The sequence below is a fragment of the Epinephelus fuscoguttatus genome, linkage group LG6 (assembly GCF_011397635.1).
Source record: "Epinephelus fuscoguttatus linkage group LG6, E.fuscoguttatus.final_Chr_v1".
NCBI lineage: Eukaryota > Metazoa > Chordata > Actinopteri > Perciformes > Serranidae > Epinephelus > Epinephelus fuscoguttatus.
The window spans coordinates 28299691-28322953 of NC_064757.1; the positions used below are offsets into that span (position 1 = coordinate 28299691).

Consider the following 23263-nt stretch of genomic DNA (forward strand, 5'->3'; position numbering starts at 1 on the left):
CGACTAAACGAGGACAGATGTGTGAATTAGAAATGAGGGCCATGTGGAGCCTGCCATTTTTAGACCTATATTTAGGGCCTGTTAAAAGAGTAATGACCATCAAAGGCCTGTAAAAGAGAGGAATTGCCATCAGAGCCCGTATCTAAAAGGTGATTTATTACACTCTAATGGGAGGGAAATGGTTCTCTGCACATCAAAGGACAAAGCAACATTGTATAAAGACACCGAAAATAAACTTATTCAGCCCACACCACCCACACGGTCTTCTCCTCACACAACTGAACTTGACTGATTGTCTCTTTAATGTCGAGCATATTTCAGGGAGCTGTTGCATTAGATTTTAATTCAAAGTATACGTATGTTGGCAACTTTTTCTGTTTTAAGTGATGTAGTATGTTTGCATGCCACTCATAGAGAGTGGTGGAATGTGATTGTGATGGATTTATTGTTAGATTTTTATGACTGAACTCCTGAAATAGTCTCCAAGCCTTTTTTTCATGCCAACAATGTACCAATAATTTTGGATAACTCCCACCCCATCGGGCAGTGGTCCTGCTGACACTGCGGTGAAGGTTTCTACCGTGTCAACTACACCTTTCACCAGCTAGTGAAATCCAACAATCAACAGTTTAAATGAACCTACAGTCGTGGGGTTTCTTGTGGGTTTGGCAAAGCAGAACGCTGCCTGACACGCAGTCTGAGTTGGCATTGCTTTTTGCTTCATTACAGACTAAAAAAAAAAAAAAAAACAGGGAAAAAGTATGTGTTCATAGCCTGCCAGTGCTTCGTGAGAAAGAAAGAAGAGAGATTTGGGCTTGGCTTCCTGTGCCTACTGAGCTGATATTCAGTCCTATAGAACCACTGGCTCAGTTCAGCAGGAACAGGAGTCCAGTCTACTCGCCACCGAACCAGAAGCAAACACAAGCACTGGTGGCAACAGAGTTTTAGTAGGTTATACACAAGTGCCGCTTAGGGGTGGGAAAAATATAGATTCATTTAAGTATCCCAATTAAAAAAAAAAAAAAAAAAAATATATATATATATATCTTTTATTTTCTTTCTTTCTTTTTTTTTTTTTTAAGTCAAATTCAAGAAGTTATCAATTATAGTATTGTAATCTGCAAGTTATGGGACGTCAAACCAGTCTCACTAAAAACTAAGCCGAAGCAAGAAAGCAGAAAATGGCGGACAGTCCGAGGACACCGACCTTCATTCAGTAGCCGTGGGGTCTGATCGCCGACCACCTTGACTCACTGCTGGATCAGCAAACTTTCTGTTGCTGCCATTGGCCACCAGCCAGCTGTGACCCCCAGCACTGGGCACGAGGCATATCATCTCAGCCCTTAAGCTGCTGTTCGATTGGACAACTGAGTTATTATGGATCTAGTTTCACTTTTTTTTCTTTTTTTTTCCAAGATTTGTAAAATGATTACATCTATAGTGGTACCACATTTTTCACACAGCATAAATTGCACTGTATTTCAAGAAAATACTTTGTATACTTTCATTTCTTTAAAGGAGAGTTTCTTAGAACTTTTATCTGTCAAGTAGTATAAATATTTTTGGACAAAACTCTGACATGAACACATCTATTCTGATGGGTTTGAGCTTGGCTGATAAATCGGTAAGGCTGGTTTTATATGTCGCCATCATCTTATTACTAATAGATCTATAATTGAAACAATGGATTAGTTAATGCTAGAAAATGAATCGTGAACAATTTTGACACTTGATAAATGTTTGTGAGAATTTGTGTTTTTGGTCTTTGTTATATGGTCGTAAATTTGATATCTTTGGGTTTTGAACTGTTGGACTCCCAAAACAAGCAGTTCCCCCCATTTTCTGACATTTTATAGAATAAAGAAACACTACTAATTTCTTTTTTTTTTTTTAAGATTAGTAGTTCATTTAAAAAAAACTTTCAGCTCAAATGTTATATGCCATAGCTTGTAACATATAAGATCGGCACATTAATAAAAAGAAACTGCAGCAGTAAGATGTTAGAGAGATGTTAGTTTTTTCCACCAGAGGGTGCTGGCAAGTTCAATTTTTAACTGTAAAATATCCTGCTCAGTACTTTAATGTAATTGATTTTAAGAGATCCTAATTTAAAACTCTATTCGTTGATTGCTTTTTTATCCGCTTTTTAAACTCTCAAATATTGGTTCCCCCCCCCCCAAAACCCAGCACTGGTCAGGTGCTGTGTCTTCGGCCAAAAACATCTGAACTGGATTATTTCTCTGGACTGAATACACACAGTGCTCAGTGTTTGCCTTCACATCAGGTGGACACCACCAGTTCAGCCAGAGGATTGTAGACATCTACCAAATGTTCCGTAATACTCCAATCTGAACATATCTTTCTCTTCCAGGTTGCCAACTACAGACGGAGATGACAGGAGTTTGGCACACAGGGAGTACGAGGATCCAGCGCTCACCTCCTCTTCCTCTGTAGGAGAGGGGACGCTGCAGAATCGCTCAGCAGTGTGAACACCAGAAGGCTGCACTCTTTTACTCCACAGCCACGGCCAGTTGGCAAGGTTTAGAGTACGGCAGTTCTGTCCATTTAGGTCTAAAGAAATAACTGGTGTGTGTGTGTGAACCAGCAGCAATACAAGCGGTTCCTGGTGAGATGCAGTGTTGTTGAGTACGTTACTGTTGTGGTAAGAGAGAAAAATAACATCATTGCACCAGCTTAAAAATGACAGACACTGTAGAAAGAGAGGTATTTCATAGACCTGCGTCCATGTTGAAGAACCTAAGCTGCTGTTTAAGTTAGTTTCGCTAGGTGAGTGTGTGTGTAGGTGTGACTTCATGTCTGTTTAGTCTGAAGGCAGGATCTGGTTCTTAAAAGTTTAGACGGGAAATACTTTCAGGTTTTTATACATAACAATTACTTCAGTCTGGCCAGTAACGACACTGGAAAATATACAACCAACGACTCTCAGGGCATTTCTACTTGTATGAATGATGGTTTTGTAACTGCTGTGTGAACAAATAATAATGCTAAACTTTTTCTTTTCGTTTGTATATTTTAAGTGAAGATTTTTGATATGTTCATGTTAAAATAAAATGATTTTTAAATAATATCATGCCTTTTTTTAAGCATCAGTTCATGCCTATTATACTGGTTTTATACGGAACTAGGTATAAATATCTAAACCAGATTAACTTATCAGATTTCATAAACATCTGTATAAGTGAACTAAACATTGGTTATGTAATGTATTAGGTTAGGAGTGTAATCCAAGTGTATATTTTGCTCACAAACCCAGGGAAGAAAATTTCAATTAGATTCTGTATTGAAAAAAGGTTCCTGCACAAACTGTACTAATGTGCGATGCTAAACTACAGTTTCCCTCCAAGAGATCAAATCATTTAAACTCAGATCTGTATCAATATGACTTCAAAATATTTATTGAATAAGGATGGCAGTGTTTGTTACAAAACAAGGCATGCCCTTTCCATTAAACTCCGGTAATTACTCCAATATTTAGTCCACTTTTTTTTTTTTACCTTTAAAGGTCCAGTGTGTAGGATTTAGGGGGATATATTGGCAGAAATTGAATATAATGTAAGAAGTGTTTTCTTTAGTTTATAATCTGCGAAACAAAATCTACTAAACAAAGAACACTACAGAAAATCTACCCCAGAGTTCATGTTTAGCACACAGGAGAAGTTTCAGCTGGTTGCAGTCTGCAGCCCTCACCTATAGATGCCACTTACTCCTTCACACTGTTCCTTTAAAGGTGGAAAACAAGTCTGTACACAGATTACAAGTACATTGTGTACCAGACTGAAAACAAATATTTTCCAGCATGATGCCAAAAATCCAAACCATTTACTTAGCCAGCACAAGAAATGTAAATAAACAGTATGCTGCTGTTTATGTTTCTGTCAAGCTCCAGCAGTAGTCAATCAGTAGTCGTATTGTGTGTTGTAGATGCATAAAGCAGGATATTCTCAAATGTCTGGCTCCAGTGGTAATTTTAAATGTCTGCACTTGAAATCATGGATCAAACACAAAAGGACAGTCATTCTACATCTTTATCAATAGTAAAGGAAATGTACACAGAAATATAAGTGACATCACATTACACATTAACATCTGAACACAAACAGTATTCATGCAAAGATAACTGGCGTTTGCTTTTCCTGTCCCCCAAACCTAAATGTCTTTCAGCCGGCATGTGTGCTGTGAAGGATTTATATTGTAAGACAATTATATGAGTGGGAGGACTTTGACATGTTGTACGCGCTGCTGCTTCTTTGCAGTGTGATCTGTCACTGCTCAAGTGTCCTTGTGGGCCTTGTAGTTGCGTTATGTGTGTGTGTGTGCGTATAATTGTAGCCTCTCCACATAATCTGTCCTCGCTGTGCTGTTTTGACACACTCCTGTCATTGCACTGCAGCATATCTGCACAAGAGAACGTGCTGGCTATTTGTCATTCTGCAAAGGTGCCCTGAAAAAACCCTGAGCCGAGGATGAACTCACTGCTGTGTGGTTCTGTGCATTAATGTGTGTGTGTGTGTGTGTGTGTGTGTGTATATGAGCTCTCACCTGCTTTAGAGTGTGTGAGCGTGTGTGCCTGGTTCTCGGCAGGGCCTGATGCTGCATGCATATGTGTTAGTGTGTTGTGAAGTGCCTTGATCCTGAGATGAACTCTGTTAGCATCGCTTGATGAGCAGCTTCCTTCATTCAGTCTGAGCTCCAGTGAGCTGAGAAGACGCGTTGCTTCATCAAGCAAACCAGACCGATCCACCACCTGGACTGACACAAGCGTGCGCGCACACACACACACACACACACACACACACACACATGAAGACAACACAAATACTTCTTGTGACAGGCCTTTACCAGAAAAGCAAAACTGGTATCTGAAGACATTATTTCAAAAGAAAAGGGACTCATTATTAGTGATATATTATGATAGACTATGACTCAACAGCACACTATATAATCCTAGATATGTACTTAAATCCATTGAAGTATTTAGAGCCAATTCAACATCAAAAATCAAACTGTGCTGTACATGCAATGAGAGATTCTGGATAAGAAATAACCTACCATCACCTGTAAGAATCAAAGTCTGAGTAATCTCTAACATTCAATGCAGAATTTAACTCATATTAAAGGTCCAGTCTGTAGGATTTAGTGGCACCTAGGAGTGAGGTTGCAGAGCTGAAACGCCTCCTGTGTGCCAAGCATGTAGAAGAACTACGGTGGCCAATGCGAAAACATGAATGGACCTATCTAGAGCCAGTGTTTGATCTGTCCTTTCTGGGCTACTGTAGAAACAACATGGCGTCTACATGGCAGAGGCCCGGCTTCATATGTAGAAATTAATGGCTCATTCTCAGGTAACAAAAACAAAGCATTTCTTATTTTCAGGTGATTATAAACTAATAAAAACATAGTTATGAATATTATTTACAATTTAAAGGTTCGTTTTATTTTCTGTCATAAAAAACCTAAGTATAATCCACTTGTTTAAAGTGTGAGTTTCCCACACATTCATGTATTTGTGGGGTCCATGACGATAACAACACCTGCCACCACATATTGATATATCGTTTGGTTATTCACTGCACCACACTCCTGGAGGGCAGATCATACTCTGGGCACAGACAGAGCAGCGGAACGCCATCTATCTGATCTGATCAGCTCTGATCAGAGGACTGATCCATTACCCACCCTGTGACTCAAAAGCTCTGCAAACTGCTGCTGAGGGAAAAAAAAGAACTCATGAAGAGTTACGCTGCTTCACGGCCTTGCAAAAATCTCTGAATTTAGAGAGGGGACACACAAACACACACACACAGAGTAAAGTTTGGCAATCCAAATCTGTCAGCTACTGCCACAAATTGATTGAAGTGCTATGCTCTTCCTGTTCTGGTTGCGCAATGGTTGACATACATCCTTTGTGATATAAATGGAGCCTTAAATTTCCTGGGAGACCATACCCAGTGGCAGACAGAGTTGCAAAGTGAAAGCAAAGTGAAAAGGAAAGCAGTCTAAATGTCGATGGTATCATTATTCTATAGACACTACATTGTACAATCACATTGACTTCATAATGATAGGTTAAAGCAAAAAACTCGTCTATTTCCACTTTTTATTGTCAACTCTTAAGCCTATAAATATTCTCTAAAGTACTCCCAAGACTGGATATTTGACCATTACCTCCATGCTGAGAAAGATTGTGTGATTCGGGATCCAGAAAAGCTATAAAGAGGACCTTGTGGTGAGATGTTTTTTGGTCAGCTGTTGTTTCCAAGGTCAAAAATGAACATCTAGGCTCAAGTATTTACAAGTTATTTTGTAGCACAACAACATGTACAATGAGTCACGATATGCATAACTGTCTAACCACGGGATGAGTGAAACACAAATTAGGAAATGACTAAAAACAGATTCTGGGCGGAAGAAAACAGATCGCTTCCTCACCGTCTGTAAAATCTGTGTTGATCCGCTCAGCGGTTGTTGGACGAAAACAGCAAAGTTGACTGCGAGGTTGAGGATCAATAATGGAGACAGTGATGATTGCTGAGGTCGTGTTGACAGCAGCGTGACCAATGACTGCAGCCGGTCAACAGGAAGAGGGCAAGCTGAGACCAAGAACAGGGAGCGTAGGTGGTCCCATACTTCTCTGACACATACCTGGAACCACAGATGACATGATAAATTTAAGGTCAGCTGACGAATGTTTTATTTATAGACCACAGTGGATTCAAGGAGTATCCCTTTAAGTATCTTTCCTAGAAATAAAAATCAATAGATAAGTAATTCACAAATGATGAACAAAGACAAGCGCATGCAAGTTGAGCGTAAGATCGTAAAAGGAGAGACGGCGGCGACGACAGCGAGTCTCCCAGGGTTATGAGAGGAGGCGGACAAACAGGAGACAGGGAGATGAAACTCGGGCCAGCTGGCCAGACACTCGCTGAGAAATCAATACTACATCACCCTTTTCACCCGGCTCCCCTCCCTCATCTGTATATCTCTCTCTCTGTCTTCGCCACTGTCTCATTCTCTCCTGCTCAGATCATCCATAATTTATTCTTTAATGTGTTCTTCTTCTTTCTCTGTATTTGTTCTATGGCTTTTTTCTGCCAGGAGCATATAACAGACCATCCACATTGTTATGTTGTTGAGTTATGATACTGCACATGCTATAGACTATCTGAGAAAGTACCCTCTACCTCCTCCAGTCATATCAAACAACACGTCAATAATACAGTAGGCGTTTGCAGCCCAAACAGGTCTGGGGACTCCCTGAGAGGAGCTGCCCAATGGGGAGCTCCCACGAGAACTACGTACTTTCAAGGGCTTTTTTTCTATGTGCATTCTCACTGCCGATAGCAATGCTGAACTGACGTTAGCCAGGCTACGCCTATTTCGCTTTGAGGATTCAAATTTGTGTTCAATTTCCCCTGTCGAATATTTGCTAATGTCAGGACTTCACTGTTGGGTCGATTGTGCATGTTTTCTTCCATCTTTTTTTGATGCAAGCTGTTGTTTTGGGGTTTTAGTTGTTGGTGGTTTACACAACTAACAGGTTTTTTGAAAAACAGCAGTTGCCAGTGCTGCACTGGCTCATGTGTTCGACCAGTCAACATACACTTTGGTCACTCAAGGTTCCTCTTGTGCTGAAGAGTACCTACTATAAATTAGGAGTTAAAGAAGTCCCTCAAAACAGCCCAAATTGCACAGGACTAGTATTAACCGGAGACCTCTAGTGATGTGTAATTATTGCGACGGTCGTCTGTGATGTTAATCCGGTGTCAATCTGCAATGTCCATAATTTGTCAAGTTAAAATTCCACTGCAACTTGCCTACCATATTTTGGCATACACAGTGGTCATGTGATAGTATGAGTCCTGTGTGTGTGTCAACATCTCTGTGATTTGATGTGGTTCTAGGAGCTATGAGAAGTTCCTTCAATCCAAAAAACAAGAAGTGTTGTTTCTCACCATTAAGCTACAGCAGTGGCAAGTGCAGTGATACGATAATAGGTAAAATGGCAAAATAGGTTTCCAAAATTAAATGTTTATAAACTAACAAACATCGATAGCGGCTCGAAACACTAGATAAATGAAAAAAAAATCTTTTTAGAGAAAATCTTACCAGCTGCTGTGCTCTTTGGTGCCCCCTGTTGGTGGGGTGGTAGTAGAAGGTCAGCAGCCACAGGAGGGGGCCACAGTCCTCAGGCCCTGATGTCACCAGCACCTGGACAGCCACCTGCACCCAGTGGGCGCACTGAACCAGCAGGAACCAGGCTTCAAACACTTTGTGGTGCCCCCTACATGCCAGGAGGAGAAACAATGCTTAACACGACAGGTGGAGAGCTGCCTGAACACTTGATTTCACCGGGCATTGTGGGATCTGAAGGACTTTTTTGGTGCTGTGGTGGAAGTGCACGGACAAATGACACTGCGGCACACCAGAGGACATAATTATGCTGCATGGACTGCAATTAAAAAAAGAACTGAATAATTTAAAGCAAAAATCATCAGTTATCTTGAGCTTAAAAATTAAAGGACTCTTGGAAAGTAACTGAAGATTTTTTTTGTTAAATCAGATCTTCATTTTGTAACAGTGGGTTACAAACAAAGCATTATAGTGGAACTTGCAGAGTATATAAGGTCGCAGTGCTATGAACAGCTTTAACATCTATAAGCTAACTGGATTTGGGTGGTCTCATTTAGTTCCTGGCACTTTGCAGCCGCAGTTTTTCCGAAGCATGTGTGTGAATATGTACAACTCACTCCACCCCAATTCCTATCCCCAACTGCTCTTGTAAAATACAACTGTAATTGTCAGTCCAGTAATTTACACCTCACTTGTTCTCCAAACAATTAAGAAAACTTGGCCATAAAGGAGGGAAAGGGGAGGTGTTTAAATACATTTAAATTGACATGACTGCTGTTTGCATGCGAAACGCATCTGTGATGTTGTGTCAAAGTTTTCATTAAACAATACGGTTTCCAGTGTGCCACACACATCCTCTAATAACAGGCCGCCTGGGGTCATTTACATCATAAGAGCTTTATTAATGAGCCACAACTCTGAGTGGCTGCCAGTAATATTAGTCCTGCCCCCACTGACAGGAACAATGGGTGATCAAAGAGAGACAAAGCTCTCGCACAGATCTGATTCAGAATTAGATACTGAATCTCATTATTTGCACCCGGTGGTGACATCACACTGAGGTACAGCTGTGATTGGCTCTTTTTACTAGTGATTATTTTTTCATTGCAAGTTTTCAGAACAGAAATATGAACTTAACTAACATTTAAATGTGTATTTTGATAATGAAAATCTCAAAATTGACCAATGGATGAAAAATCTATTTTCACCTGTAGTGTTTCCCCTTAGCATATTATCAATAATGAAAATAACTGTTAAGTGCAGACCTCAAAGAATAAAGACAGACAGAGGAAGGAGGCTGTAGTGGATATCTGTAAAATGTAAAAAAAAAAAAAATAAATAAATAAAGTGTGTTGGATTTCAAGCTGGACTTCGGGTCCAGAGAGAGCCGCAACAGAGTGAAACAGAGCCACACAGCTGCAACAACCAGACTGTAATTTGAAGTTAGAGCAGCGATAAGGATCTCTTTCTCGAATTTCCCTAATACCATCATTAGGACTCTCTTCCTCATCTCCCCTCTTTCCCCTTGGCTCCCAAACACGAACAGCAGCACCCCTCTGCAGAGCCCTGGCAGCTGCATCTTCGCTCGGAGCAACACAACATACTACTTTCCCACCGCTGGCTCAGAACAATGTTTTGGGAATTTTGCATGGAGCTCCAGAACGGAGCGGTGGTGGGGATAATGGGCCCTGTTAAAAACCGCAGCTGGAGGGTATCAAGTCAGCCAGTCTCCATCTCTAGGACATCAACTGCTTTCTGCTTTTTATCTGCATCCCCAATCCTCCTTTTCTCTAAATCAATCCGACCAAGGCTATTCACTCTCTGCCTTTTCTCCATTTCATGCTAATATAATATCCTTTCCCTTTGTCCACCTCCTCCCTGCTTCTCTGGATCTTCCTCTACATTCCTTTTCTCACTCTTATTGGGCTTTCCAACACTTGTTTTTCTCAACAGCTCTCTCTTTCCCAAGCTAATAGCCTCTAATAAGCGCTTGGAGGTAGCCACGCAGTGCACCAGGACCTCTCTGCTGTGATGCGAGGGGAAAATATCTGACTAAACCACCCCCTCAACAGCAGCTAATGGAAATAAGAACACCGTGCAGGCATTCAGTAGGGTGGTGGAAGCAGATGCACATTAACACTTTCTCACTCTAACCTGGTGCTGCGGCTGCTGCTGCTGCTGTCTCCGTCTCCCTCCTCTGCCTCCTCTGTCAGTCTCTGTAATGAGCCGCTGAGCCAGTTCAGATGATGTCTCCAAGCCTCCGGAGGCATCTCTGTGAGAACAGATTCAGACGTACAGACATAATGACTGCTTGTAGGCCATTCATGCACTTTTTGCAATCAATTAGCATTCACAGAAGCCAGCTGTTAAAGGAATAGTTCAGCATTATGGGAAATACATTTGTTTGTCTTTAGTCCTTATGCTAATGTAAGCTCAGGGGCTGCTGGCAGTAGATTTAATTTAACTGTAGACATGAGAGTGGTATCAATCTTCTCATCCAACACTCTGCAAAAAAGCCAGTGAGCATGTTTCCCAAAATGTCTTGCTATTCTTATGTTACAATGCAGAATACTTCAAAATAAAAGACTCAGAAGGTGACGTTACTGCTGTCCAGACGGTAACTCAAGTCAATTTTGCATGCAAAGCAGCTTTAATCGTCGTTCCAAATATCAGACACAAATATTTTCCAAACAGAGCTGCATAAATTACTGTTAGCACTTAAAAAGTATTTTTTCCTGTTTTCCAGCTGTTATCTTTTACTTTTAGAAGGACCAGAGTGGTGTTTGTCATACGCCACATTGTTCTGTCAAAAATAACTCTTCTACCACAAACCAAATGTTGCATGAAAAACCCCAGCTAACCGACACTTCAGGGGGTTGACAAATAAACTTTAACAAACATTTCAAATGCTTCATATCTTGATCCAAGTCTTCCCCCCGGGCTATGATTTTATTTTAACAATACAATGCTAAGTTTTAATTTATAACCTTTTTAAGAGGAAGCACAAGCCATGATAAAAACTTAAATCTTTTACTTTTCTCAGGACTATTTCCATTCAGTCTCTGGTGAAAAATTGCCCTTCCACACACACATACACACACACAGGGAGTAATAATTAACTCAGGATTCTGGCTGGGCTCCAGTGTGTCCCTAAATGGCTCCATTCATGTAAATCATTCCTACCTACAGGCTAGTCTGGGCACACACTGATAAGCACTGGTGCACCGTGCCCCTGCACTCACCTTCTGTGTATCCGTTTAACGGTATAGATTCCCATACATAAACACTGGTGATAAATATTCAGTATAGATAATATAGATCCTTCTTAAAGGAATACTTCATACTCTTAATGATCATTTGTATATCAAATACTCACCCTGTGTTATGTTGAATTTGTGAAGAAAACTTTGCTCATGCCTCCAGCGAATGACGAAGCAGAATTGAAGAGCTGTGTTTAACAATGGCAAAACTATATCAAAGCATCTGTTCAGAAACTCTCGCACAACTCATGCAGTATAATCCAAGTCTCATTTATTCAGTTGCATGCTTAGTACTTCCCAAACAGACAGAACTTTCCAAGGGAGAACTGAAATAAAACTTATCAATGCCCTCTTCAAAGCCAGACTCCATTGACAGAAATGGTAATTTTAACTTGCTTAACATAGTCTGCCGCTGCCTCAATGAGTTGTTTGTTTGTGCTATTGTGTGACTTTGGTTTTTTAAAGGGTTAGTTAGAACAAACTACCAATCACAGCTGTGGTAGACCAGCAGCTCTCGTGGTCAGTGAGTTAAGATTACTGTTTTTGTCAATGGAATCTGGCTTTGAAGAGAGGATAGATGCGTTCAGGTCAGTTCCCTGTCAGAAAGGGCTGTCTCTTTGAGAAATGCTCAGCATACAACTAAATTAATGAGACTTGGATTATACTGCACGAGTTATGCGAGAGTTTGCAAACAGATGTTTGGATATAGTTTTGCTGTTGTTCAACACGAAGCCTTATGACTTCAATTTATCAAGAATTCACTCCGTGATTGGATTCTTCATTTAATGGAGGCATGCAAGAAAAACAAAGTTCTCTTTTCACGAATTCAATATAACACAGGCTGAGTAAATAATATACAAATGATCATTTAGGGGGTGAAGTATTCCTTTCATGAGAAGAGTAATAAAGTGCATTAGTGGGTTTGTGTGAGAAGATCAATAGTTTCAGAATTCACAATACATTTAGCTGGTATAAAACAGGCAAATAATTAAACTTCTATATTATTTCATCTGAGTAATGACACTTAGAGAATATAAGCATAACTTTGTTCTGCATTATGTCAACTTTACATTTGACATATAACACTTTTATAACACAGTTGTTAACTAACTATAATTGATTCGCAAGAACAAGACACAGAGGAGCCCATTCACACCGCAGCAGGAAAACTGTGTTGACACACAGTTAAAGAATACCTGAGTAGACACTTCCTCACAATACACGGTTTTATGCATTGTGTTAAAGTGAAACACACACACATCACACGCACAGGTTGATGAGCATGTATGTACACACTGACCTGATGGCCGGGTCAACAGAGGAACCAGCAGACTCTGAGGTGACTGTGGGAACAAGGCCTTCAGAGATACACTCGTCTGAAACACCACAAAGCACAAATTTTCCCGAGCTCCATAAATGTAAATCATATTTACCTTGAACTCATTCATCACCGTGCTCTGAAGGCCTGAAAAATGACATTTTGAATGGGAGTCTGTGTAACGGTGATACAGTAGGTGCTAATGTGTAATGTAGCGTGTAATAGGTGGCGTTTAGTGCAGTGTGACTACAGCCATTAAAACTGAGCCCACTGTAAATACACTGTAGCACTGCCATCTACTGGTTAATAGAGGTGAAAAGAAGCTAAGCTATATTCACAAAACCATGTAGCAGGTAATACATCACACCTACATTGTAACACATATGTTGTCTGGCTTTTTGACAGTAATGGTTGCCATGTGAGTGCCAGATTATTCCTTGCGGTCACACAGGACGTGTTGATGGAGGGCAACACAAGACTCGTGTATATCTGAGACAATCTGTGGAGGCTGAGGATTTTAGTAAAAGCTGAAAACTACACAGAGACACATCAGTGTTAACAGCTCAAAGTGCTTTCCACACATTGCAGGTGTTTTATTTGTACAAAGTTATTACCCGCAAATTGATGATTTAAAAGCGATTTGCATTTATTGTCTGCGACGCCGAGGTGTGAACCGTGGTGTGTGTAGTGCGAGCAGCGAGCTCCCGGCTGGAGATCAAGTGATAATGATGTGGAGGATTCATCAAATGTTAAGTGATTTCGCCTGCAGAGGGGTGGTAATTGTTCATCGCCCTGTGTGTGCATCTAAGCCCGCGGCACCAAAGTAACCATCCTTTTACTTCCAGTGAAGATGGTGGATAAGAATAATTAGACATCTGTTGTAAACTTTAAAGTCTGTGGAGTTCTCATCTTCTGTGGCCCGGAGCACTTAAGAGGAATATGTTTGAATTAAGAGATCACTAAAGTTATCAGCAGCATCATTTCACTGCAGTATCTTGATGAAAACAGTCGACTCTGCGTTTGTAACCACAGTGGTTTTTTATCACCTGAAAAGAAGAGTGTTTGTCCCGCCATACAACAATCAACGAATGAGTCTTATTAAAAATATAATATTATTTCAAATTTTCCAAACAACTGGAGATGTAAAGAACAGTTGATCAACTGATTAGTCAATAGACATAAAATGTATCAGCAACAACTCTGATATTCGACTATTTGTTTGTCATTTTTTTCAAGCACAATACAAAAAAAATATTTGTTCTAGTTTTCAGATATGATTTCCTGCTTTTCTTTACTTTCCAGTTTTGGACTAGTCATTATTCACTATTTTATGATATGTTATGACCCAAAAGATGAATCAATTAATCGAGAGCAAAAAGAATATCAAAGGTCTTGTGTGTGGGTTTTAGTGGCATCTAGTGGTGAGGGTGGCAGATTGCAGCCGACTGAAACTTCTCCAGTGTACCAAGCATGCAGGAGCGCAAAAATGTGAAAAACGCAAATGTCCCTGTCTAGTGCCAGTGTTTGGTTTGTCTGTTCTGGGCTACTGTAGAACACCATGGTGGACTTCTTGGGAGAGGACCCGCTCTGTATGTAGATATAAACATCTCATTCTAAGGTAACGAAAACACAACGATTCTTGCATTCAGGTGATTATACATAAATGAAAACATAGTTATGAATGTTATATTCCATTTCTGCCAATATATCCCCTAAATTACCAAGCATTATTTGCACTCTTAAAGGAAACAAATATCTAAGTCAGACTTCTGGACCTTTTCTCAAGAAGTTGAGGCCTACCTGATGTTGCAGCAGTGCCAGTTCCCTGACGAAACACCCCGTAAAGGTTTGGATGAGATACTTAACGGACTCGTTCCCTTCAGCTTGCTTTAGGACGGACCTGTCGGACACACGATCAATTAGGATTTGCTCCAGTGCAACACAACACCAACCTATTTGCAACCAAACATATAGAAGTACACACTTCAGGAGCATGCTAAATCCTCCAAAAAACACACACAGAAGCCACATGTCACTCTCAAACCGCCAGCACTTACCTGAAGATGTCGTTTACAACCAAGAATATGGAGCAATGCTGAGCACAGGCTTTAGGCTGTAACACACAGAAACATTGATTGAATGATTTATTTGATTTGATTAATTAACAAACAAATATGCATACAGTACTACAACTCATCAAGATATCGCAATAAAGTCATGTGTTTTACTTCCATGTGCTCCTGAAGTCTAGGTTTGAAGGCAGGCAGAAACAGAGAATGACATGTGTATTGTACTAAAATCCCTTTTTACACTAATGCACCTCATGAAAAAACAAAACATCAATATCACACAGTGATTAAAAACCACTTAAATTCAAAAACTAGTCTAATTTTTCAGCTTTTTTTATTTATTTAATTTAGAGAATGGGTCAATTTGATTTCATTTAGGATTTTATTACACTCCTAACCCCCATGTAGAGAACTGTGCTTCTCCACTTAGCTTTTACGATTGGGTTGTTTCAGGTTAGATACACTTGACCTCGTACTGAGGCCATGAGGGCCGGTAAAATGATCTGGACAGCCTGTTTTTGGAGCCTGCTTACCTCCATAAAATGTGTGTTCTTGGACTGACATTAAGGACAGCCTTCAATAGTCTGTTCTGAGCTTTTAAAAGCTTATCTTTAAATCAACAAAATATATAATCTCAGATAAAATCCTACACTTAAAATCCAGTAAGTAGAGAAAGATAAAAACCTACCCCTACATTAGAATACACAGGTGTTAACCCTTCAAATATTGACCACTGGGTGTCACTGTTGCATCATCCACAAACCTCCCCGCCATAGAGCCACAGTTCTGTCTCTCTCTCTCTCCATTAACCACTCAGTTTACCACTCTGTCAGTTCTTCCTTCACACACCCACACACGCACTTACGCTCTCATCTCTGCCTAATGCACACTCATCATGTGTTTTAGATTTAACACATTCTAAAACGCCCCAGCAAAAACATTTAGCAGCTGTACCGTTCACGTCTGCCTCTCTCTACATGTTTATATATCTTCTAGTCCCTAATTATTCTCCCTCTCACCCCCTCGGCGCTCTCATACAGGGACATACGCTTCGCTATAAGGGGAGCATGTTTAGTCTGCTTTACAGGTTGTAATCCTGCAGTGTAAAACATAATCTCCACTTTATAAGGGATATCAGAAACAGTTCTGAGAAAGCTTTTACTGATTTGGTTTACTCACAGTACTACATTTAATATGTGCCATCTGTGTCAGAAGTTAATAACAGACCTGCACCATTAAATGATTAATCAATTGTCAACTATTGAATAAATCATCAACTAATCTGATAATCTATGCTTCGGTTTGAACAATTACTTTTAAAAAAAAGTCAAGATTCTCTCATTTTAGATTCTTAAATGTGAATATTTTCAGTTTCTTTTACTCATCCATGACAGTAAACTGAATATCTTTGGGTTGTGGACAAAACAAGACATTTGAGGGCATCATCTTGGGCTCTGGGAAACACTGATCGTCATTTTTCACCATTTTTCTGACATTTTATTGACCAAACTAATCGATTAATCTAATCGACAGATTACAGCTGAAGTTGGTCATTTCTATAATTTTTTTTTTTTCAAATTTGCTGAAACCGTCTCTATATTCACACAGCACTACATAATACAGGTAATATGTGATAAACAAAAAAAAGAATCAGGTTCCTTTGCCTATTCTATTGCCTTGCTTCTAATAACCGTACCACACGTGAATGAAAACAGCCAATCAGAGCCAAGGAGTCTCTAACACAGTTGTCAATCAAGTCAGTCCCTGTTTGTGAACTGCAGTCAGCTCAAACTACGCAGTGCTGATCAAATATAAATCAAGATTCTGTTACTGCATTGCCTATTTCTCGCCTCAAATGTTTTCAGAAACATGTTTTAGTGTAATGTTTAGCTGTACAAAACTAAAAGTTGCTACGGCTAGTAGGCAGTGCTTGGAACTTAAGTTGACTGAGTTAAAATGGCAGCCAGGTTGCAAACCGTCTCATTTTACAGTTAAACAGTGCACTAAAATATGCTTCTGAGAATATTTGAGGCAATGCAGCAACAGAATCCTGATTCATATTTGATCAGCGCTGCCTAGTTTGACAGTTTGACCTCAGTTCTCGAGCAGTAACTGACATGATTGACAACTACATAAGAGACTCCTCAGCTCTGATTGGTTGTTTTTGGTGCACCAGGGTCAATTTTAGCAAATACCATTAGAAGCAGTAGGGAGAAGGGACATTATTTCCTCACAGATTATCTGTCTCATGTACTTCTGGAATATAATGACATTTTTGGCCTATATGTCACAGTTATTTTCATAAAAGTTCCCAACTGCAGCTTTAATTGACAATGAAAATAATTGTTAGCTGGAGCCTGAACAATGAAGTAAACTGTATGATTTTAGTTCATCAAGGCCAAGTTTCTGTAAAAGGGCGTTTACGAGCATTTTCCCTCCAGTCCAGGCACACATGTAACATCGAAACTGGAAAAAGTGCCAAAGTAAAAGACCAATTAGAGTCTTAATGAGGTCAGTAAGAGCAAACAGCCCCACCCAGTGTTTATATGGTGTTATTACAATGTTCCAACATACACAAATCAAGTGCTTTCATCCTCAGTTTTGACATGGCTGTTTCTGTTTTGTCCTCTCAAACCAGAAGACAACATTAATCAGACAAAACGTCCTTTCAATGCAACTGTCTGCATCCACAGTCCGCTGGCATACGGTTTATATGTGTCAGTGCGATTCTGCGTAATGTGGGTTGCATGCCAGCGTGCATGCATGTGTGCAAACTGTCATGGTTTCCCCCTAGTGAAAACAGATGGGTTTTTTGAGCGTCCTCCTCCATACCTTACCACTAACACTTCAAGGAGGGTCAATTACAGCACACAACAAGCATCCTGTTTTTGGCAGTAAGGCCCAGGAAGTGAGTGTTTATTGTTATTGGGCCTGTGTCTCTCACTGGATCACAGAGCGGTGGGACAAGCCAAAACGAGGAATGTGAGCCTAATTTCATGTTTCCCATTTTTGATTGCAGTTTAAACAAGTGAGTGAAAGGGAGGCGAAAGGAGACACAAGCCAGTCGACTCACAGCTCTTTTTTTTTTTTTTTTTGCTTTTGCACACGTGTACATCAACGTAGACTCGCATTCACAGACACACGTGTGAAACGCACATCTGACATCCAAACAACCTGAAGGCTAAGCGAAACCTAAACGTATGCCTCCCACCCTCTTAACGACAGACACGCTATACCAGATGCAATATCATAAACAAAGTGTGGCGGCTGGAGGCATGTGTGCGCAAGGGTTTGCATGCACACATGTGCGTGTGAACTAGCAAGGTGATAAAAACAGAGGTCAATCAGAGATGGATGAGCGGGTAAACAAATAGATCCATGACGGGACAGAGAAGTAAACACATGCACATACATGGAGTTAGTTTGATTGTTTACAGCATAGTGGCTCCTCATGTGCAATCACCATGCAGGTTTATTCCTGTACATGTTAGTAATTCATACACATGTACACCAGTGTGTTCCAGTCTATCTTAATCTCTGAGAACAGCTCCTACACTCAAAAAGAGTACACTGCAAGCCTGTTATGAACACAGCTCAAGTGGACCATCACTCTGAGAAAACAGGAGTGACACAACTGACAAACTTTAGTGAAGTTAACATGAGGCAAACTGCCATTTAAATTCTTGTTTCCCACCAGGGCTTCACTCACATTTCTAGCTACCACAGGCAATCAGCATCTTAGGTAAATAGGATGCCATTCATAACTGTACACACAGGGTATTGTGTTGCTGGGCACAGATGTCTGGCACAAACAATTTGTAGAAAACATGTCCACACAGATTAACCTCCCCCCTTCTACTTCATTTTTATGTCATGCCTACTCTATGAGTAATTACTCTAAAGATAGCTCTAGACTCTGGGAGACACTGTTGTATTTAATTTAAGTGTTTGTTTTAGTTCAACTCAGCTGCCTGTCTGCTCATCCTCTCCTGCACTAGAGATAGCATCCCCCCCAGGTCTTCAAAACCCCCACTGGCTTCCCCGTTCAACAACCTAAAAAGCCCTGCACAACCTAGCCGACTCATATCTCACTGACATCCTGCCTCCAGCTTCAGGTATGCAAACTCCAACATCCTCACCCCTCTCATTCATTCCTAGCACCAGACCTGGAGGCAAAGGGCCTTCTCCATCGCTGCTCCCTTGTTTTCAACTTGTTTTGTGATGTTTTTTTATGTGAATTGTTGGCACAATATCAGATTTCACCACATGATTATTGTGGCTTAAAGAGCTCATGATAAATTATCAATACATCTATACAAATTTGGAAAAAAATCTGTTAGTCAAATTCATCTTTAACTATGTTTATTGTATGTTTTGTCTCTTTTTTGGCAAATGAATCAGACTCAAAATACGAGAGGAGGGAGATGGAGAGAAAGTCTATGACAATAGCTACAAAATCATACAATCAAACGGCGTAAGGGAAGGTAGACAAAGCAAAAACAGAAAGAAACGGAAATGATATAAGAGGCTGGTGCAACATTTCCCATACAGTTTCAGACATTCTTGATTCAAGAAACGAGCCTGAACCACAAACTATTATATTTTTTTATTTTGATTACATGAGCTCAAAAACAACTTATCATCTATCTCCTTATGTCAGCTAAGAAATGCTTGCTGACGTGGTTGAAGGGTAAAAATGATGAATTTATTTGATGCCATCTGGCAACCTTTTACTCAATATCTGGAGAAGATAAAGATTCTTGTTACCAATTTAACGTAGTATACTTCCATTTTGTTTGGTGGAGTCTAGGTTGGGTGCTTTATCTTCTTCCTTTTTTTCCTGTTGTTTTTTTTTTTTTGGTTCAATTTTTATACATTCTGAGAGAGAGCGGTGTCTGTATCAGTTTTGAAAATACAATAATCATATCCACATTGCATTTGTATATTTACCAATAATTCCTTTTTTGTATATATTTACTTATGATCTTTGCAAACTGACACTACTCTCATTAAAATGCCTCGACAAGATGATTTAAAATGTGCTGGATTATTTACATAATATGGTCATATGTGTGTTAATAACAAGATAACAATATTTCATTTTTAAATATCACGGTTATTGCCAATACTGGTATATCGCAACGTCTCTAATGTGAAGCAACGGACTAAAGCAAGACACATTTCCCCTCAGGGACAATTGGGTTTACTCTGCTCTACTCTAGCCTCTGGGACTCTCTACCTCACTCCCCTCTTTCAAAGCGCACTCAAAATTCACCTACTTAAATTTAATTCTAATCTGTGATCATCCTTTTTCATTGTTGTATTTAAGTGTCTTTGAGTACCTCTTACTGAGCTTTTAAAATGAAATGCATTGTTAATTAGTGTAATTAATTGTCTAGTTTCAGTGAGACATTTGAATATTTAAATGTTATCCTTCCTTCTCACAGTGGCCACACTAATGTGTCTAACATGGTCAAAGTTGCTGTGGGAAAAAGAGCAGCCCTCGGTGGCCAAGTGAAAAGCACACAACACGCTGCTGGTATTTTCTGATTGCGTTGTAGTGATGAGGACATCATCTTCAACAACTATTCGTAACAACCTATAAATCAAAAATCACTTCTGACTCTTGAACAGGGCATGATCTTAAGTTATATGAAGTGAGGAGTGGCCAAGGACTCAAGTGACAGAGAGTTCAGTACTTACCCAGCACAGTAAAGGCTGTGTAGCACAAGCCAAATGATGTGAGATGCAGTTTAGAGCTAGCCAAATGATGTGAGATGCATGCAAAGCAAAGCCAAATGGTGTGAGCTAGCCAGGCAAAAACAGTCAATAAAGATCCACCAAAAAAAAAAAAAAGTGATGGCGCGCTTCCAAGAAGTATGCATATGAAAACATTACAACTGCCACGCCTCATAATAAATGAGCAAGCCTTATATTCAAACTGTTTGGTTTCACAGTTTACAAAGCAGTTCAAAGTGGAGATAAAAACATATGGAGTGTGCAGTGATTTCTGATGTGAGACGCTATTATTCGGGGCAGATGAGTCAAAGTATGTACATAGCAAACCCACTTAACAACAGCAATATGTCATCAATTTATCAACAATGCTGCGGATTCATGTAGCAGTTAAACTGCATAAAATGCCGCAGTGCAATGGTAGAGCAATCTACACATTTCTCTCCAGCTCTAACTGTGAGGACCAAGCAGGGCCATCACTACTCAACAGAATCACAACCGGATGTGCGATATTTTTCATACAGTGAAGATAAACTCTTATGATGTGATCTCAATTTCAGCTCTCCAAATACAGCACAGTATACTTTGGCCTTTTCGCTTGGCTGTCATGGACTACTTCCTTCCCATAATGATGCTGTCAAAGTAGCTGCTGATGGAGGTAAATGAGGTAAAATATATGAGAGTTCTGCCCCTTTTTCTATTTTAACATTCCATACTTTTTCCAGACTTCTCTGTCAATTTTTCAGACAATATTTGACATGTGAGTGCAAACAGCTAGATGTTTATTATTATCCATCTGTTAACTTGTATGTCATATTCTGACTATGCATGCTATTATGTTGCCAAATATTTGCCAGGAGATCATAGAAAACACGCCTTGTTTACCTTTTCTTATATCTGTATTACTACATAACTTAAAATTGTTAAGACAAGCTTAACATTTGGTTATTTGTGATGCTATGTATATATGAAGTTCATAGATATTACCGAATTTTCTTACAAACTAACTTGGTCACTGATGTTCAGATTTGGTGCAGTTTTAAGGCACTTGGGGCAGAGCTGTGACACACAGGCATAGAGGCAGCTCTGCGTAGGAGTGTGCTTTCAGTCACACGCCATATTTCTTGCCTTGCATTTGACAACATCGAGCTCACTCTTGCCCACGCCCTCTCACACAGTGGTAGACATTTTGGCTGCATGTGCTGCCTCCTCCAAACGCCATGAAAAACATTCTGCTTGTATGATCAATGTATTTAAGAAATTCTGAATGTTATATTTTAAAAAGAGAGTAGAAGAAATAGTTTGAAGACACACAAATATTTTTCCCATACTCTCTTTTCACTTTTCCGTACTGATCCACTCCTAAATATTACCAAAATCAGACTTCGTAATTCTCCATAGTGCATGGGAACCCTGAATTTAAACTACGGGTTCCACTACAAACTGGGACAGACATCACTTGTAAAAAGCTGGTTTGAAGCAAAACCAGACATTTCACTTCTAAACTAAACCAGAGCTGAAAGGATCGGTTGATTAATCGATTATTTGACTGACTGAAAATTAAAAACAACTATCAATATATCAAGATCAATTAAAAGTGACTGATAGTTTTAGCAATTTCTTTTTCATCAGGGGTTCCAGTGTCTCAAATGTGAAGATTTACTCTTGTTTTCTGTTTTTTCATTTGTCACTGTAAACTAAATATATTTGGTTTTGTTGGTGTGACAAAACAAGCAATCTGAAGATGTCACCTCAGGCACTGAGGAATTTTAATGGCCATTATTTCACAGCTTTCTGACATTTCAGGCGAAACAATTAATTGAAAAAACATAGTGTTCAGTTGTTGATTAAACAAGGACGGGACTATCACAGAGATGCATGGCTTTCTTTATAATTTCCGAGTTGTGATATAACAAAAGGTACCCACCAGCATTGACTGTGCCACTTGCTGCTCTAGCTTCTGTGGTGCAGACCCTGCGTTAGTGAGCACATCCTCCAGCAACCTGAGCACTGCTTCTTCCAGGCTGGACAGGTTGTGATACCACAGAGAGACCACTGCCTGCTCCTCCAGTGACAAGCATTGGCTGAAAAAAAAAAAATTACATTATAATCACATATGTGACTATGGGTATGGACAATTTTAGGAGCTCAGCAGTGTTCTCCTACCTGGAGTAGGCAGAGCTCAGAGCATCCAGGAAGTCTTCACTAAGTGCTGCCCTGACACAAGTCACTGGCTGCTGCAGCAGTGCACCAATGAGAGGAGCAGCCTCAGGACAAGTGAGCAGAGGGATGCAAGCCTCTGATGTGGCCAGAATGTTGTCACATGAACACCTGCCGAGTCAAATGGACAAAATCTGTATTACGGTATTTGGAACTTGTTATCGATGGCCTGTGAAGACAAGACATTATAGACATACGACATACAACTCATTCAAAATAATCCAAGTCTCAATTTATCTAGTTGTATGCTTAGAACTTCCCAAACAGACAGCCTTTTCCGACGGGGAACTAAACTAAAAGTGAAACATATCTTTGCTCTCTTCAAAGCCAGACTCCATTGACAAAAACAGTAATTTTACCTTGTTGAACATGGGAGCTGCCAGACTGCCTTGATCAGTTACTTTGTGTTATTGTGCTACTTTGCTAAATCTGAACTAACCCTCTAAAACACCAAAGTCACACAATAACACAAACAAACTAAGTGATCGTGGCAGGGGTAGACAAGC

General features: G+C 39.9%; 2 protein-coding genes across 5 annotated transcripts in view; one reads left to right on the forward strand and one right to left on the reverse strand.

Annotated features, from left to right (window-relative positions):
- The window catches only part of LOC125890308 (aminopeptidase O (putative)), a 97095-nt gene extending 94007 nt beyond the window's left edge, over positions 1–3088 (forward strand). For all 4 annotated transcript variants that reach the window (XM_049578879.1, XM_049578877.1, XM_049578880.1 and 1 more), the window contains one exon: positions 2372–3088. The gene's annotated coding sequence lies outside the window, so the exon portion shown is untranslated. The remainder of the gene's footprint in view (positions 1–2371) is intronic.
- A 27-nt stretch (positions 3089–3115) lies between these two features.
- fancc (FA complementation group C) overlaps positions 3116–23263 on the reverse strand; it is a 41207-nt gene continuing 21059 nt past the window's right edge. Inside the window, 10 exon segments of the mRNA XM_049578881.1 lie at positions 3116–4619; positions 4622–4765; positions 6451–6663; positions 8131–8305; positions 10309–10426; positions 12715–12790; positions 14533–14632; positions 14790–14845; positions 22465–22621; positions 22704–22868. Of these exon segments, the coding sequence (XP_049434838.1) occupies positions 4566–4619; positions 4622–4765; positions 6451–6663; positions 8131–8305; positions 10309–10426; positions 12715–12790; positions 14533–14632; positions 14790–14845; positions 22465–22621; positions 22704–22868 (1258 nt within the window). The 3' untranslated portion in view covers positions 3116–4565.